This window comes from Mustela putorius, unplaced genomic scaffold (assembly GCF_011764305.1).
Source record: "Mustela putorius furo isolate JIRA1106 unplaced genomic scaffold, ASM1176430v1.1 tig00003845_pilon_pilon_pilon, whole genome shotgun sequence".
Lineage (NCBI taxonomy): Eukaryota > Metazoa > Chordata > Mammalia > Carnivora > Mustelidae > Mustela > Mustela putorius.
In genome coordinates, this window is record NW_025421998.1 from 13,629,756 (window position 1) to 13,647,801 (window position 18,046).

At 50.8% G+C, this 18,046-nt stretch overlaps 2 protein-coding genes and 1 long non-coding RNA gene across 8 annotated transcripts in view; 1 reads left to right on the plus strand and 2 right to left on the minus strand.

Annotated features, from left to right (window-relative positions):
* Positions 1-3,782, minus strand: part of OGDH (oxoglutarate dehydrogenase) — a 53,122-nt gene extending 49,340 nt beyond the window's left edge. For all 4 annotated transcript variants that reach the window (XM_004739456.3, XM_013059746.2, XM_013059742.2 and 1 more), the window contains exon 1: positions 3,659-3,782. The gene's annotated coding sequence lies outside the window, so the exon portion shown is untranslated. The remainder of the gene's footprint in view (positions 1-3,658) is intronic.
* Positions 3,783-8,878: 5,096 nt separating this feature from the next.
* On the minus strand, positions 8,879-14,410 carry LOC123394854. Of its 2 annotated transcripts, none has more exons than XR_006609575.1 (3): positions 14,326-14,410; positions 10,570-13,613; positions 8,879-9,607 (listed from the first exon to the last, which is right to left on the minus strand). It is a non-coding gene; the product is annotated as an uncharacterized LOC123394854 (long non-coding RNA). The 2 variants fall into 2 exon arrangements; XR_006609574.1 differs by having other exon boundaries at positions 14,131-14,408.
* TMED4 (transmembrane p24 trafficking protein 4) lies at positions 13,439-16,887 on the plus strand. 2 transcript variants are annotated; one of them, XM_013059765.2, is made up of 5 exons: positions 13,439-13,571; positions 14,746-14,846; positions 14,997-15,122; positions 15,353-15,499; positions 15,870-16,887. In XM_013059765.2, the coding sequence occupies exons 2-5, from the start codon at positions 14,763-14,765 to the stop codon at positions 16,017-16,019; spliced, it is 507 nt and encodes a 168-aa protein (XP_012915219.2). In that variant the 5' UTR covers positions 13,439-13,571; positions 14,746-14,762; the 3' UTR covers positions 16,020-16,887. The 2 variants fall into 2 exon arrangements, with proteins under 2 accessions (XP_012915219.2, XP_012915215.1); XM_013059761.2 differs by lacking the exon at positions 13,439-13,571 and adding an exon at positions 14,440-14,626.
* The last annotated feature ends 1,159 nt before the right edge of the window (positions 16,888-18,046 follow it).

Sequence of the window (18,046 nt, forward strand, 5' to 3'; positions counted from 1 at the left end):
AAATTTTTTAAAATGATGGGGTAAGCTACAGATTTTAAAGGATAGAAAAAACTCAGTGAACAAAGACAACCAAAAATTTACTCAAGTTGAACAACAGGGAATAGACACTTAAAGAAAAATGAACAGGGCCTCAGGGACATGTGGGACCATAACACGGACTTCATGATGAACGTGAATGCCGTCTACTACTGATGGCATGGAAATGTCAACAGAATCTCAAGAGAAGAAAGATGGAGGGGCTGAAAAAGTGTTCAAAATAATAATGACAAAACCCTACAGATTTGAGCTTAGTGAACCTCAAAAGAATAAACAAAGAAATCCACTGCAAGACATATCAAAATCGAAACTGAAAACTACAACTTGAAGAGCAGCTCTCTCACCAGTAACTGAGGAGGCCAAGAGAAAGTGGCACGACACTGCTTAAGGGCAGGACAATCACTGTGAACCCAGAATCCTACCTCCAACGAAACACTCCTGAGGAATAAAAGGAGGAAGGAAAACGAAGAGACTATGCCACCAGCAGACCTGCCTTGGAACAAACGACTAAGTGAAATTCTCCGACCAGAAATGAAGTGACGAAACAAGGAATCCCTCAACATCGTGAAAAGAACACACGGGTAAATAGAATTTCCGTCTCTTGACTCTTCTCATTATGGGTGACAGATCAAACAAAAATTGCAACTGTCTGATGTGGTTGTAAACGTGCACAGAGGTAATACATAAGGGCATTTTAAATGAGGGAGAGTAAAGAGATGTAAATGGAGGTACGGGTTCTACACTTCCCTCAAACTGATATAAAGGTGACACCTATGGACTATGAGAAATCACATTCGTATAACGTAATATCCAGACAACCATGGAAAAGGGTATTCAGAGAAATACACTCAAAACCACAGATGGCAGATAAGCACATGAAAATGTGTTCAGTGTCAGCAGCCGTCAGGGAAATGCAAACTGGAACCACAAGGACACACCACTACATAGCTACTAGAATGGCAAAAACAAAACTAAACAAAACAACGACACCACGAGTGCTGGGGAGAATGTGGAGAAAGTTACTAGTCAAATACGTTACTAGTGGGAAGGTAAAATGGCACAGCCGCTATGGAAAAGTCTGGCTATTTCTTAAAGTACTGGACACGCAACCACCACATGACGTCGTAACTGCACTCCTAGGCATCTATCCCAGAAAGACAAAAACTTACGTTCACATAAAAACCTGCATATGAATGCTTCTAGGAGCCTTATTCATAACAGCTGAAGAATGGAAACAACTCAGATGTCCTTTAATGGGGTTGCATCCAAGACCTGGAGGCATAAAAAGGAGCTAAATGAAGGCAGCAGGCTGCATTCATTGTCAGAGAACTGAGGAGTGCAAAACGCCAATCCCAAAAGGTTACATGCCTTATGATTCTCTTTATATAACATGCTTCATTTGCCAAACTCATAGAAATGGAGAGATTAGTGGCTGCCAGGAGCTAAGGAGATGGAGGCAGGAGGAAAGAAGGTGGCTATGAAGGCAAGAGGAGGGCTCCTTGCATGGAGGGAAATGTTCTGCATCTTGGCTATTCTCAATGCCAGTACCTGGTTGTGATAACATACTCTAGTTTCTGCAAAATGTTAGCAATTGAGGAAACTAGGCAAAGGGACACCGGCATCTCTCCGTACAATTTGCTGTAACTACATATGACATATTTATACGCAGAGTTATCAAAATAAGTCTCAATAATGGCAGTTATCCCCAAATTTAAAAAAAACTATCTAAAAGTTCAAAAGGTAGAGAGCACAGTATTTTTTCTTCAAATGGGGCAGTGGGGAGTGCAATCAGTTAGAAGCAGATCTTATATGTACGTGTAGGTGTGACAGACATACAATAAATACAATGTTTGGTATTTAATAAACTCTGAAAATTTAAATGAAACCCACAGAAATTCATGGTTCTGACATTAGTTTTTGAAAGCAACTAAACTGTGGTATGGCTGCGTAACCGAACACAAGACAAATCATTTAATTGTGTATTTTAAGTGAGTGAATGATACGGCACACGAACTGTATCTCAAAAGCGCTGCAAAGGAAAAAAAAAACCCTGAAATCTGGAATGTGCTCTCAATCATCAAGAAACTCCGATCTTGCTCCAGCTTTCCCAGATCCAGTCCTCGTCCATTCTGCAAAGCTAGAGGAGTACTGCGTGTTTTCGTATGAAACGTGCCTGCGCGAAAAAAATGAGGTTTGACTGTGACAGCTCCTGCCACTGTGCAAACCAGGATCCATTCCAGGACACATGTCCTGAGGCCGCTCAGAGTAGCGGGCCTGGAAGCCCGGCTCCACAGTCCAGGACCACAGAACAAGGCACAGGGGAACGCCACTCAGAGGTCACCCCTTGGGCCCAGGAGTCATATCTCTTCCGTTCTGCAAACTCAGTTTTCTTCTGAGTCTCACACACAGCTCACACCTCGCACCGGCAGCTCCACGGAGCAAAGAGGTGCATGACTAGGATACCACCCCAAGAAGGCGCTTCGCCTGCACTGGGCCACCGGGCCTCCGAAGAGCGACCAGCAGGGTGGGGTGCTGCAGGGTGGTCTGCCAAGGCCGTGCCCCCCAGCACGGGGAGGAGGATGGGCAAAGCGGGGTGCCGAGTCCGAAAGGAGTAGGGAGTACACGGGGACCGCAGGGCGGTCCACTCAAGGGTGTCTCCCCAGGAGCTCAAGAAAGATGGGTAAGGCCGGGTGCGGAGTCCGGAGGCGCACAGAGTACAGGGTGCTGGGGAGATTTAACAACGCTCAGGGGCGTCGCCCCAGGAGTGCAGGGAGAAGGATGGGGAGATGGGCTATTCGGTCTAGAGAGGTCCTGCGGGGGGTCCGCTCAAGAGCGTCCCCCAAGGAGTGCAGGGAGGATGGGCATGCGGGCTGCTGACTCTGGAGTACTGAACCCACTGGGTGCTGGGGGCGGTCCAGTCAAGGGCGTCCCCGCAGGAGTGCAGGGAGGACGGGTAAGGCGGGGTACCCAGTCCAGAGGGGTACTGGATGCACAGGGTGCTGGGGGCGGTCCTCTCAAAGGCGTCCCTCTGGGAGCGCAGGGAGGACGGATAGGCGGAGTGCTGGGTCCGGAGGAGCACTGCGCACGGGGTGCTTTGGGAGGTCCGCGCAAGGGCGTCTCCCCAGGCGCGCAGCCCCGGTAGGCGCGGGTGGAGCACGGCCTGCGGCCCGCAGTCCGCAACCGCTCCATCAAGGGCGCGCCACCCTTCCGACCCGGCAGAGGACAGCGCCGGGCGGCTCCTTCGTGACGCCTCCTCGACCTTGGGGGTCACCCCGGCCGCGGCGCCCGTTCCCTCACATCCGTCCAGCCGCCCGCCCCAAGCCCGCCACAGCCAATAGCTCGCCGCTGCGCGCCCCCCGCGACGTCCGCGCGCGCCCGCACCCGCCAATCTCCGCCCGTCAGGCGGCGCTCGCCGTACCATTGGCTGTCAAACCCGTCCGTCAAGCCATGTCCCACCCACCTCCCTCCGTCAGCCCTGCTCCATCCGGCTTCACTCCCTGTCACCGCGGCGCCAGCGACAACGAGGGCGCGGCGCCCTCGCCCTATGCCGCAACCCCAGCCTCCTGCCCGAGGGCGCGGGTCTTCCCAAACCGGGCCAGGCCCGGCGGCAGTACGCGCTTACCTGTCCCCGGCTCAGCTCCACCCGAATGAGGCGCCGACACCCCACTCCGGGGCACCAAACTCTTGACCCCGCCCCGGCGTGTGGCGTCAGCACGCAGTCCCGCCCCTGAGGGAGAAGGCCCGCCCTGCCCTGTGGGCGTGGCCTTGCGTCATAGAGCCGCGCCGGCGGTGCGGAGGCGGGTCATTGTTGTCCGCCGTGAGCCGGCTGGGTTGGCGGGATGGGGCGCGCAGGGTTTCTGCGCTTGGCGGTTGGTGTCGCCGGTGAGGGGCTCGGCGGACCCGACCCGCGTGGCCGGAGCGGAAGAAGCCGGTCGGACCCCAGGCCTCAGCGCAGGGCGAGTGCGTCTGGAGGCCGTCGCGGACGCCGGGGTCTCGCACTGGCGGCGGGGCCGCGAGCTGGCGCTGGACGCTGCCCTGCGCGCCCCGACTGCGCGGGCGGCGGCTTTTAGAGGCCGCTTCCCCGAGGAAGAGCGCTGTGCGAGGACGCCGGGGCGGCCGTGGGAGGCCCCGTGGGGACTGGGCGCCGCTGACCAGGTTTGCGGCTGCGCCCTCTCCGTGGCCCGGTTATGACTGGCCGCCCGGCGGGCAGTCCCGGAGCTGGAGCCGGAGCTGCTCCGTCTTCCTGAGACCCGACAGCTAATCTGCGGTGCTTCCAGCGAGGGCGGGTGCCGCGTTCACGGCCACGATGAGGAGCTTTTGCAACAGACCGTAGCGCTTCGAGGCTGGGAGCGGGAGGGCGGTGTCCGGTGACCGACGTCCGGGAGACGCTGGGCCGCGCCGCCGCCTTTTCCTTAAATGTCCCCAAGTCTCGAAGGCAACGACTGTGTTCTGTGACACGGCGTAGGCCACTGGGTGACCCGGGCCAGCTCGCTGACCCACAGAGCTCCGTCAAGGACCCAGATATCTGAGTGTGGGCCGGGATTCCGGGCGAGCCCTATGCCACCCCTCGCGGATGCGGCGTGGACTTGGAGCCGAGTTGGAAGGAAGGGCTGCGGCGGGGTGGGGTGGGCTTTTGTTGTTTGTTTTGAGCAGGAGCTTAAGTGCTCCTAAGAGCGGAGTTGGACAGGCGCGGGGGTAAGGGTCCAGAGACCAAACCTCAGGATGCTTTTATTACCCCCCCTTTTTAAATTTTAGATTTTATTTATCTTGGGGGGAAGGGATCAAGGGAGAGAGAATCCTAAGCCAACACCAGGATGCGTGCAGGACCCTAGGATCAGGGACCTGAGCCAAAGTCAAGAGTCAGATACTTAACCACCTGAGCTACCCAGGCACCCCTTTAACGCCTCATTTTTAAATAAACTGTGGTAAAATGTGCATAAGGAAAAAATGCTGCCCTTTTATTCTTTTTAAAAAGATTTTATTTATTTATTTGGTAGGCAGAGATCACAAGTAGGCAGAGAGGCAGGCAGAGAGGGGGAAGCAGGCTCCCCGCTGAGTAGAGAGCCCGATGTGGAGCTTGATCCCAGGACCCTGGGATCATGACCTGAGCCGAGGGCAGAGGCTTTAACCCACTGAGCCACCCAGGCGCCCCAGGATCTCATTCTTTTTATAATTTAATAATATTCCTTTGTGTGTGTGTGTGTGCACACACACGCGCATGTGTGCACACCACTGGTGGGTCCCATGTCATCTTTATCTGCTCATCTCTCTGTGGACACTTCAATTGCTTCTGTATCTCGGCTGTTGTGAATAATGTTGCAATGAATGTAAGGGGTGCCTATATCTCTTCAGATTGGTGTTTTGCTTTCTTTGGATAAATTCCCAGAATTGCTGGATCATAGGGTAGTTCTGTTTTTAATATTTTTAGGAACTTGCACACTGTTTTCCGCAGCGGCTGCACCAACTTGCATTCCCACCAACAGAGCATGAGGGTTTCCCTTTCTCCTTGCCAACACCTGTTCATTGACTTGGTGATGATGGCTAACTTGACAGGTGTGAAAGGGCATCTCATGGTGGTGTTGACTCGAAATGCCTGGATCAGTGATGTTGAGCATCTTTTCATGTGTCTGTTGGCTGGTCTTCGCCTTTATACTTAGGTTGTTTATCTATTTAGAGTTAGTTTTGGCATTTGGTGTGTGGTAGGGCCTCGCCATCATCTTTTGCTTGTAGAATTCCAGTCGTCCCCGTGCCATCTCTGGAGGAAATGATTCTTCCCTGACCAAGCGGACCTGGCATCCTCTTTGAAATTCAGTTCACCACGTATGTTGGGTTTATTTCTGGACTCTCAATTCTAGTCTGTTGGTCTATATGGCTTTATGCCAGTACCACACTGTTTTGATCACTGTAGCTCTGTAGTAAGTTTTGAAATCCATAAATGTGTGTGAGTTCTCCAACTTTGTTTCTTTTTCAACATTGTTTTGGCTGTTTGGGACCCCTTGTAATTCCATATGAATTTAAGGACTAGCTTTTCCAATTTTGCAAAAAAAAAAAAAAAATAGGCAGCGTTAGAATTTTGATAGGGACTGTGTTGAATCAGTAGACCGCTCTGGGTAGTGTTGACATCCTAACTATATCAGGTCTTCCAGTCCGAGGATACCTTGCCCTTTATTTGTGTCTTCTTTAGTTTCCTTTACCATTCTTCTTACTTCTTACTTTTCCATGTACAAGCCATGAGCCTTGGTAAAGTTATTAATGGAGTGTTTTGGGAAGCATCTGTAGGCAGAATTGCTTTCTTAATTTCTTTTCCTGACTGTTTATTCCTGGTATATTGGTTTTTTGTGTACTAATACCGGGCCCTGTAACTTCACCGAATCCTTTTTTTTTTTTTTAATTTATTTATTTCACACACAGAGGGAGCGCACAAGCAGGGGGAGGAGCAGGGAGAGGGAGAAGCAGACTCCCCACTGAACAGGGAGCCCAACGTGGGGCTTGATTCCAGGACCCTGCGATCATGACCTCACCTGAACGCAGCCACTTAACCGACTGAGCCAGGTGCCCCCTCTGATTTCATTTATTAGGCCTGGCAGCTTTCTCTTAAATTCTTTGGGATTTTCTTTCATATATGGGATTATATCATGTGCGAATATAGTTTTTCTCCCTTTTCAGTTTGGATGCCTTCTGTTTCTTGTCTAATTGATCTGGCTGGAACTTCTGGGACAGTCTTGAATGGCAGGAGTGGACATGGGCCTCCTTGGCCTGTACCTGATTTTAGGGGAAAACTTCAGCCTCTCACTTCTGAGTCTGATGTTTGCCGTGGGATTTTTGTAGGTGCTCTTTATCATGTTGAGGAAGTCCCCTTCTATTTCTTGTTTTCTGAGTGTTTTTGATGGTGAAACGGTGTCTGATTTTGTTAAGTGCCATTTCTTTATCAGCTGAGGTAATCATGTATTTTTCTCCCTTCCATTTTATTAATGTGATTTTATTAATGTGATTCCATTGATTTTCTTCTGTCGAACCATGCTTGCGTGCATGGGACAAATCCTCCCTGGCCATGATGTACAATCCTCTTAATGTGCTCTTGGATTTGCTAGTATTTTGTTGAGGTTTTTTTCATCTATATTCATAAGTGAAATTGGTCTAGTTTTCTTTCTTTTTTTTTTAAGATTTTATTTATTTATTTGACAGAGAGATCAATCACAAGTAGGCAGAGAGGCAAGCAGATAGGGTGGGAGAAGAAGGCTTCCTGCTGAGCGGGAGAGCTCTATGTGGGGCTGGATCCCAGGACTCTGAGATGATGACCTGAGCAGACACTTAACCCACTGAGCTACCCAGGCGCCCCTGGTCTAGCTTTCTTTCATTGTGATAACTTTTGTCTGGCTTTAGTATCAGTGTGATACTGGCCTCATAGAATGAATTAGGAAGTGTTCCCTCCTTCTTAGTTCGTCAGGGGAGTTTAAGTAGGATTGGTGATAAATCTGTAAACGTTTGTAGAATTCAACAGTAAAGCATCTGGTCCTGAGCCTTTTGCTTTGGGTACTCCTGTGTGTTTTTAGGGATTTCATCTAAGTTACCGTACTTGCTGGTGTGCAGGTCAGAGTGCTTTCTTGCCCTTTTTATTTCTGTAAAGTCAGTGGTAGTGTCTCTATCTCCCATCTTTGATGTTAGTGATTTATGTCTTCTCTCTTTTTTCCTTTGTCAACCTAACTGCAGATTTATCAGTGCTGTTGATCTTTTCAAAGAACCAACTTTTGCTTCCATGAACTATTGTTTTTCTAGTCTGTTTTATTTATCTCTATTTAAATCTTCATTGTTCTTTCCTTCCTCTGGTTTTGGGTTTAGTTTGCTATTCTTTTTTGATTCCTTTTTAGTTTCTCAAAGTACACTTTGATGTGTAGGTGACTGATTTGCTCTTTTTCTTCTGCTTTAATGTAGACATTGGCAGCTGTACGTTTTCTTCCGCACACTGCCTTCACTGCATCATACGGCTTTTGCTCAGTGTGCATTTTCATCAACTGTACATTCTGCTTTCATTCAAGAATGTTTATACCAGTTTGGGGTGAGGTTCTAGGGGTAGAGGCAAACCCGGAAGATGGGCAGGATCTGTGTTGTCATGGAGCTGACATTCTAGGACAAACCAATAAGCTAGCAATTGACAGCCACTGGAATCCTGAAAACAGAATGGTGGAAGCACTGCTTCAGGGTTTGAAGTCTATGTTATGAAATAGGGGCCATATTCACATAGCTCAGAAATCAGTAGTGTATTACAGGGTCTGCTTTGCAAAGTTTTCCTGGCCCCCTGTTACCATCCACTTCATTATCTGCTGGCTTGCCAGATCCCATCCCTGCTGGCAGCAACTCTGTTCGTTGGATTCAGGGGCAGTCAGGTGGGGTAGACAGCAGAGATGGAGGGAATCCAGGTACGTGGGGCACGGCCGTGTAGCAACCAGGAAAGAATTATTTATTTTAGCCAGTACAGCCATACTGCCGAATACTCGCGTTACTCTAAGTAATCGCTGACGTTTTCCAGCTATTGCACACTTGCTTTCTTAACTTAGTAATGCATGCTGGATATCTTCCTGTAACCGAGCCTCATGTCTGCCAGGTTCCCAGGGAGGGAAAGTGGGGGTCCGTGCAACCTCCCTGCACTGCCCTGAATTGGGCTGAGCAAGCCACAGGGCCAGGCCAGATTCCCATGGAAGGGAATGCCTTCCGCCTCCCCGGGAGGAGCAGAGCGTGCAGACTCGGCGGTGGGAGGGGTGCGTGACACGGGTGTTTGCAGTCATTCTGATGTAGGAAAGACTGTTAGTGTTTGAAGCCAATGGCCAAGAAAGAATTCTTGAGATGTCTTTGATGCCAAAGGTGATTTTATTAAAGCAAGGGAGAGGACCCGTGGGTGGAAAGAGCTGCAGTGGGGTCAGAAGTAACCCATTACTTTCAAGTTGGGAGGGGGTTAGGGACAGCGTGAGTCTCCCAAGGAATTTAGAAGCAAGGTTTCCAGGACCTTGAACATCTAGTTATTGTTAGGAAAAGGTCTTTATTACCATCTAATAAAACCGTAGTCATGAGACCCTTCAGATACACGTCTGTGGGTCATATGCTTGGGGGATGATTGCTAACACGTATCTTGGGTTTAGAGATAAAGGGAAGTTTCCAAAGGAATTTTTATACGTTACAGTAGACTTTACAGGATTCTGGGGGTTAGATCTAAGGTTGCCTTTTGCCCTTAGAAAAGTGTCAGCACTGAGGCAGTTGAGTCCCTAGAGGAAGGTCACTCTGCCTGTTTCAAGGACTGGTCAGTGGGCTGTAGGTAGTCAGGAAATTTAATAATTTTTCTTCTGCCTTTGTTTCCCACATCAGTTCTAGCACATGGAGACCCAGGGGCGGCTACATGCCTTGTGGAGTACCGCACACCTCTGGTCCTTTCTTGCCAGCTCAGTTTTCAAGTACATTTCCCCACACTTGTTTTTCTTTTTGACTTCAGTGTTTGGGAGGTAGGAGCCAACTGTTCCATATTCTGGATTTGCCTTGTTATTTCCTCATGGCGTACTTGAACTTCTGAATTTCCTGTGAACTGCAAGATGGGACAAAAGACCTGATTTAGGCTGCACGTTACTTAAAACAGCATTCTTTTTTTTTTTTTTAAGATTTTATTTATTTATTTGACAGAGAGAGATCACAAGTAGTCGGAGAGGCAGGCAGAGAGAGAGAGAGGGAAGCAGGCTCCCTGCTGAGCAGAGAGCCCAATGCGGGACTCCATCCCAGGACTCTGAGATCATGACCTGAGCCAAAGGCAGCAGCTTAACCACTGAGCCACCCAGGCGCCCTAGAACAGCATTCTGATCCGTTGATCCTCCGGTGTTCCTGTTCTTTTACATGGTTATCTGCTGCCTGGACAGGATCCGGATTTTAAAATCTGAGTCAGGGGGCACCTGGGTGGCTCAGTGGGTTAAAGCCTCGGCCTTCGACTCAGGTCATGATCCCAGGGTCCTGGGATCGAGCCCTGCATCGGGCTTTCTGCTTGGTGGGGAGCCTGCTTCCTCTCTTTTCTTTGTCTCTCTCTCTCTCTCTGCCTGCCTTTCTGCCTATTTGTGATCTCTGTCTGTCAAATAAATAAATACAATCTTTTAAAAATAAATAAATAATAAAAAAATAAAATAAAATCTGAGTCAGACATCATTCCTCATTCAGAATCCCCTAAGGGGTTCTCACTCATTTGCCAAGGTCCTTAAAGTGCCCTAAGAGGCCCACCCAACTCTCCTGCCCCCAGTTAGGACCTCATTTCCTCCTGCTTCCCTCCCATGCTTGTGCCTCTTGCTACACTGGCCTCCTTGACCTTGTCCAACTCATAACAGCTCTTCAGGTAGCCATGTGACCTGCCCTCCAGGACCTCTCTCACAGGACACCTTCTTGATGAGCCTTCTTTGGCCACTGCGCTCTACCCCACCCCACTTGTAACCAGACCTTCCCTGTATTGGTCTCCATAACAAATTAACCAACAGGATGGGTGAAGGCAACAGAAATTTATTCTCTTACACATCTCAAGAGTAGAAGTCCAAAATCCAGATGTCAGCTAAGTCGTGTTCCCTCCAGAGACTCTGGGAGAGATGGTCTTGTGTGTCTCCCAGTTTCTGGCTGATCCAGGCATTCCTGGTTTGTGGCTGCAGTGTCTGGCTCTGGCTGCGTGGTGAATCCTTTTATCCGTGCAGCTCGCTCTTTCAAGCCTACACAGTTCGGTGACAGGCACCTCGTGGGACAGTTCTCCAGAACTGTTTTCATCATACAGATCGGAAACTCTGTATCCATTAGACAACCCCCCTCCTTCAGCACCACCTTACTGTCTCTACGAATTTGGCTGCTTTAGATACCCTCTTGTTTGTAAGTGGAGTCATGCACTATTTGTTTTTCATGACAGGCGTATTTCCCTTAGCATGCTGACCTCAGGGTTCATCCGTGCTGTGGCTTGGTGTGGGATTTACTTCCTTTTCAAGGCTAAGTGGTATGCAGTGGTGTGTTTGTGCCCCTTTTGATTTCTTTTCTGTTCATCCATTGATAGACATTTGGGTGCTTCTGTAAACGTGGGCATGCAAGTGTCTTTTCGAGGTCCTGTCTTCAGATTTTTAGAGCTCTACCAGGCTGTGGAATGATTGGGTCATATGGTAGTTCTAATTTCTCGAGGTGCCTCCATGTTATTTTCCAAAGTGGTTGCACCATTTATGATGCCACCCACAGCTCCCGAGGTTCTGATTTCTCCACATGCTCACTGATAGTTATTTTCTATTTGCTTTTTACAGCAGCCACTCTGTGGGTGTGTGGTGTCTCTGTGTCTCTTGTAAAGACCCTGGTCACTGGATTTAGGGTCCAGGACAATCCAGGATTATCACATCAGGTCCTTAATTACATTTGGGAGGACCCCAAGGCAGGTCACATTCACGGGTTCCAGGGATTTCAATGTCGATCCTTTGTCTTTGGTGGGGGCACTGTTCAACCCACTACATTCCCTAACCTCTTCCCTGCTTAATTTTTCTCCTTGACACCTTCTCCCTCTGGCATGCTATAGAGTGTGTGATAACCAAAAGGTGATAACCAAAATAAACCCATGAGGACAAGGACTTTTGTGTTTTGTTCACCATTGTGTCCCCAGGGTTTAAAACACCAGCACAGTAGCTGCTCATAGATATTGGCTGAATGAAGGGGCAGCTGGCTTAGGTAACTTTGGCAGAAATTGCCCACCATCTTTGAGGGGAAAAGTTTTCAGGCCTGGGGATTTCAATTACCTAACCTAAGTTTTTTCCTGTGAGTAATGCAATCTCTTTAAGATTACCCATCAATTAGGACAAATTTTAGGGTCCTCTTGAAGAAAAAAAACAACAAAATTAGAACCATGAATACCATTTCTCACCAAAGTGAATCAAGATCCTTAAGGTAAACAGCAGACTTTTTAAAAAGATATTATTTATTTATTAGAACGAATTCAGGGAGAGAGCTTGAGCAGGGAAAGGGGCAGAGGGAGAAGCAGACTCCCCACCGACCAGGGAGCCTTAGCAAGGCCCCCAGGATCATGACCTGAGCCAATGGCAGATGCCCAACTGAGTGAGCCACCCAGGCACCCCCAAATGGCAGATTTTGTGTGTAGGGCAGGCAGTGTGCAAAGTGGAAAGCAAGGGAGTCAGTAAAGACTAATTGTGTTAAAAGGGCGCAGAGCACTTGGACATCTTATGGGATGATCCGAACATTAAAAAGGGGTAATGATTGTAATGTATGCAGACACATTTAGTTTTACTGCAAATCCTCCCTGGTTGTGGATCTAATGGTGTACAGGATACAGCAGTGACCAAGAGATACATCTTTAGTGACATGTTAAGATACAAACCCCCAGTCTGGAACGTGGATTCTACTGGTTGGGTGATCTGGGTGCCTCAGTAGGAAATTGCACCATCAGCATCAACAACAAACAGATTGAGGAGCTGTGTCCCTGAATGGCTTGACTTTACCTTGTTTGGACCCTGATTAAGCATTCTGAAGTTTTTTGAGACAAAGAGGAGAAACTGAACATATGCTAACTGTTAGACAACATTAACAGTAAAACTGTTTAATTTTGTTGGATGTGGAAATGGTATTTTTAAAAAGTCCTTGTCTATTAGAGACACAAGTATTTTTAGGTGAAATGATGTATTTTTTTTTTCTGGACATACATCATTTCTGGACACCGTTTCATATACTTCAGGGAAAACACGCCAAAGAAATGAAACAAGGCAGGCAAGAAACTGATTTTTGTTGAAGGTGGGTGATGAGTATATCAAAGTTCATTGTAACTATTCCCTCTTTACGTGTGTTTGGAAATTCTCTTTATAAAAAATTTAAGGTTTTCAACCAAGCTCTGCTGTGGTTCTATGCCCAGTAACAATGTCCTGGCTTGGTGTTCGTCTTCCTTCGTCCCAGAGAAGGGGGTGTTGTAACTAGGAGAGGCAAATACACCCATGACCCTACTCATTCTGTTTCCCTCATTCTCGCCCTCCGATTTTTTTTTTTTAGCCCAGATTTTCAGTCTCATTTTGCAGCGCTTAGTGCAACGGAAGCGGGGGTGGAGGGGCTGCAACAGCGCGCGCGTCGAGTCAGTTAACCCAAGCCTATCGCTCAGATCAGAACTGGGATCAGACCGCAGAAGGTGGCCGAAGCTTATTTATTGTCCATTCCATTAGAAGGACGTGAGCTAAATGCCTGTATTTAAAAATCAGGGAGTTTCATGCCAAACCCCAGTTTCAGCTTCTGAAGAAGAGGGCTTTAAACAGAGGCTTTCGATCCTCACACAGAACTACTGGGGAAGCTTCCCTTTTAAATGACTTTCTTTGATCCCCCAGGATACCTGTGTTGGCTCAGAATCAGAACTTACCGCACACACCGCAGCACACGCAACACCAGCCATGCCCAGAGCACCCAGAGCCCCGCTACAGCGCTTTTCTGCAAGGACGGCTCTCAGCATAGGCACGCTGCACCTCCCGGAGGGCCCCCAGTCCTCATCCCTCACCTAGGACACAGTGAGTAGTTCAGTCTGACTGGCTGGTAGAAAACCGCGGGGCCTGCGAGGACAAAATAAGACGGACTCGACCACACGCTTCGCCTTGCAGAGTCTAGTAAAAACTTGAGGAAGGGACCCTTTTCCTCATTAGTCCCCGTGCCACGCCCACCCCATCTCCTTTACCATCAGTGCGGTACCTGGCAACCTCCCGCCCCGCACCCAGTGAGTCCCTCCCACGCAAGGGTCAGGAAATTCCAGCACAACAGCTGGGTCAGAGATCACGCATGGCGGTCACCATTCCGAGTGACACAGCCCCACCAGCTCGGGCAGCTCCCGCCCGCCTTCCGCACGGGAACCCTCCTCTCCAGGCTCCTTCCCAAGTGCTGGGCCCGACGCCCCCACGCTCCCTTCCCCGCCTGGGGCCCCTCCTCCCCACGTCCCTTCCGCACGCCCCATCCCTTGGATGGGACCCCATGTGTCTCCGCCCTGTCCCCCGCGCTGGACCCCACGCCCCCACGTTCCTTCCCCCGCGCGGGACCCTACGACCCCACGCCCCGTCTCCAGCACGAGATCCCTACCACTTCCCGCCCGCGGAGGAGCGGGGAACGAGCTCATCGCCACACAATCGCCCCGAGCCCGGCTATGCAGCCTCTCCTGGAAGCCGAGCGCAGGCTTGCGCATGCGCGCAGGGGGGCGGGGGAGGAGGCGCGCAGGTAGGTGTCGGACAAAGTATCGTCTCCCGCAAAGCGACCCGGAGTCCTTCGCATACGTACTCTCCTCTCGGCCTGGGCGAGCCGCAGAGCCAGACGGACGCAGCGCGAGCGTCATGGCGCATGCGCGCTCTGCGCTCGGCTCTGTGGCGTCGGCCGGACTGGGGCGCAGGCGCGCGCATGCGCGACGGGCGGAGGGCGCGCGTTGGCAGGTGTCGGGGCGGGTGGCGGCGGGCGATGGGACGACCGGCGCTGCTGCTGCTCGCGCTGTGCGCAGCCGGCGCCCGAGGGCTCTACTTCCACATCGGGGAAACCGAGAAGCGCTGCTTCATTGAGGAGATCCCCGACGAGACCATGGTCATCGGTCAGGCGGGGCGAGGGAGGACAGGGCCTTGTGTGTCCCCGAGACGCGGCCACGGCGCCCCGCGGAGTGTGGGAGCCGGCCGGAGCAGGCGGGTCGTGACGGCTGTGTCTGCTCCGCAGGGAACTACCGCACCCAGATGTGGGACAAGCAGAAGGAGGTCTTCCTGCCCTCGACCCCCGGCCTGGGCATGCATGTGGAGGTGAAGGACCCTGAAGGCAAGGTAGGGCCACCGCTGGTCGTGCTCGGGCTGTGGCACAGACGCTCTGCAGCCTCCACGAGGCCACGCTTCCCCCGACTTCTCTGGGCCGTGCAGGGCTCCGAGGACAGGGCAGCGTGCAGGTGGGGGCTGTCACGGTGTGTCCTGTTGCAGGTGGTGCTGTCCCGGCAGTACGGCTCCGAGGGCCGCTTCACCTTCACCTCCCACACACCCGGTGACCATCAGATCTGCCTGCACTCGAACTCCACCAGGATGGCTCTCTTCGCTGGCGGCAGACTGGTAAGAGGATTGCCTCTTTGGCCAGAGCTCAGAATCTTTCCCCTGATTCTGCCAAGTTCTGACCTAACGGCCACCGTCATTTGGGACACTTTGGGACACAGTCACAATCAGAGATAGGTGTTGCATTTCTGTCTCACTGCTAGGGACGAGAATAGGTTCCCCAACCTCTAACGGAAAATCCGAGGGTTTCCAACTTTGGGGCTTCGGGGCTCCACCCCGTGTCTTTGTAGCGTGTGCACCTGGACATCCAGGTTGGGGAGCACGCCAACAACTACCCCGAGATCGCTGCCAGGGACAAGCTGACAGAGCTCCAGCTCCGAGCCCGCCAGCTGCTTGATCAGGTGGAACAGATCCAGAAGGAGCAGGATTACCAGAGGGTAAGCATGCGTATGACCGTACTCGGATGTGGCAGATGACCTTTGTGCCTGCCATGCCCCCTGGAAGTTTCTGTTTAAGGCCTTTCCCGCTTGGGAGCTCAACTGTTCAGAGAATGGGGTGAAGGGTGTCCGTGTACCCGGCTGCTTCCAAGCTTTGCAGACTGAAGTGTATTGAGCACCGCTCCCAGCCTGGCAGAGCTGGTTGTGGAGGGGCGGGCGGCACTCTCCTGGGGCATTCCCCACGGAATCCGAGGCAGCGTCTCAGGAGGCATTTGGTCCTGAAGCTGAATTTCACACAGCAGGGAAGGGCCTCACAAGAGCGGGGACCATCTGTCCTGCACGTTTAATCCCGGCCTGTTGTCCTACACAGTATCGTGAAGAGCGCTTCCGTCTCACCAGCGAGAGCACCAACCAGAGGGTCCTGTGGTGGTCAATCGCTCAGACGGTCATTCTCATCCTCACTGGAATCTGGCAGATGCGTCACCTCAAAAGCTTCTTTGAGGCCAAGAAGCTGGTGTAGTATCCTCTCCGTACGACCCTCCCCTTCACCTCGATTATTTTGTACTTTCCTCACCCAATACCGTATCCACCTGGATTTTGAGGGAAAGGAAATGAAAAAAGAATACAAGCCACATTGGTTCCATGGCAACAAAGCACTCACATCAGCCACTCGCTCACACTAGTTCTCAAGGACCCAGGACATTGGTCCAGGTTTTCAAAGGTCTGTTTTGGGGTTTGTTCAGAATCGAAACTGACCCCGGATGACGTCTGGCTTGTTTCACCTGCAGTGATTCCCCTCATCCTTTTACAAAAAGAGCAAGTGAAAAAAGTCTGTGCTATTCCTTTAACTTCTCTTTTTACGTCTACTTAGGCAGTAGGCTGCTGAAATGCCCCACCAGGGAGGCCCTGCCTCACTGTCCCTCGTGAGTCCTGGGTTTGCTCAGTGGCTTTGTGAATGTAAATAAGGGGCAGAGGCCTCAGAGGATTGAAATGTTTTTTCTATATATTAGAACTATTTTTTGATAAATTATATATATTTTACTTCCTAGTTGAAGTGTTCCTGCCTGTGTGTGACTAGCTGAAAACACCAGTGCGGCCTCGTCTGCTTTCTGTGTACCCGTACGTTTCTGCTAAGGGCCACAGCAGCTCGCAGACACCACAGGTGCTCTCAGGGCCTTCCGAGAGGGCCGAGCAGGGACTCCCTGGACACCGGGGATTTCATCCCGTGGGGCCCCAGAGTGAGGTGGTGGCGGAACTAGCACAGGCAGGGCCCTCCTCCCCTCCCTCTTCTCTTCACTTTTATTTAAGCTGTGCTAAATGTTTCTTCACAGGAACCACATTTGGTTCTTCATACAGATTTTTCCAGTGAAATAAAATGTGTTGTAGTAGCTGTGTTTGAAGTGAACTAAGAGGCTGTGGGCAGATGGGAAGCACAGAGCTGGGTGGAAGAGAGGCCCCAGCCTTCCGGGCTACCGTGCTGACCTGCAGTGGGTGGGACGTCCGCAGGGGGCGCTCAGGCTGCCAAGGTTTGGCCTGATGGGCACCCGTAGGTGTGGGAACAGTCGGCCGGTTGCTTGGCCACTCACAGAGGTCACCCCGGAGGGCCCACCGGTAGGGAATCACGTGAGGCGATGAAGCACCTGTTTCTCAGCCCCTAGACTTAGTACATCTTAGTACACTGCCCTTCTGCCGTATTAAACCTGGCTGCCCTTGCTTCTCCAGGGTTTTGTCATCTGTATTAGTACACATTGCTTATGTGACCTACAGAGCAAAATCTTTTTTTCCATGTTCTAAACTGCTCTGTATATGTACCTATTTTTACCCATAAAAATACATGCAAGTTTGTTTCTAGGCTCTGTTTTGTAATATTTTTGTATTTTAAAATCCCAAGTGTTCCTCATATGTCTCATTCTGGATGGCTAACAGTTCAGCGAGGTGAAATAACCGTAACTGACTTCTCTAAAGCTGGGTATTCAGGATGGTTTTCGGTTTTCTCACGTTAGAATGAACCCGGAGAAAATGAGATGGTTAGCCGCCTGGGCCTCTGGCCTGAGCTTCCCGGGAACTACGGGACAGGTCAGGCAGGGAACACGTCTCTGCCACCGTGGCTGTTCTGGTGGACTGTGGGAGGGCAGGCAACCCTGCAGCCTTTGGTGGTCTGTCCAGCTGTAGGCACAAGTCAGTGCATCTTGATTCTGCCAGTAGCTCCCAAGGTCCAGGTTTCCCCTGTGAAGGTTTGATGAGAAGGAGCGTTTGTCTTACTGATGGGGCAGGTAGGAACCGATGGATGTCGGGAGGATGGGCCAGCAGGTGGCAGCTGTGGGGAGGAATTCCAGGCTGCCGTGTGACATCCACAGATACCCCATGGTCTGGAAAAGTTGCATTTAGAAACCAGTTTGGCTACATTGAGGTAATTCTGTTATTCCTCCCAACACTACCCTAGTTCTGTTCTGGAATTCTTGCTTGCTTAGACTGTACCACATCCTTCCTGCAAAACACGCGCGTGGGGGGGTGAGGCCTCCTCTCGGGCTCTGGGCAAAAGGGAAC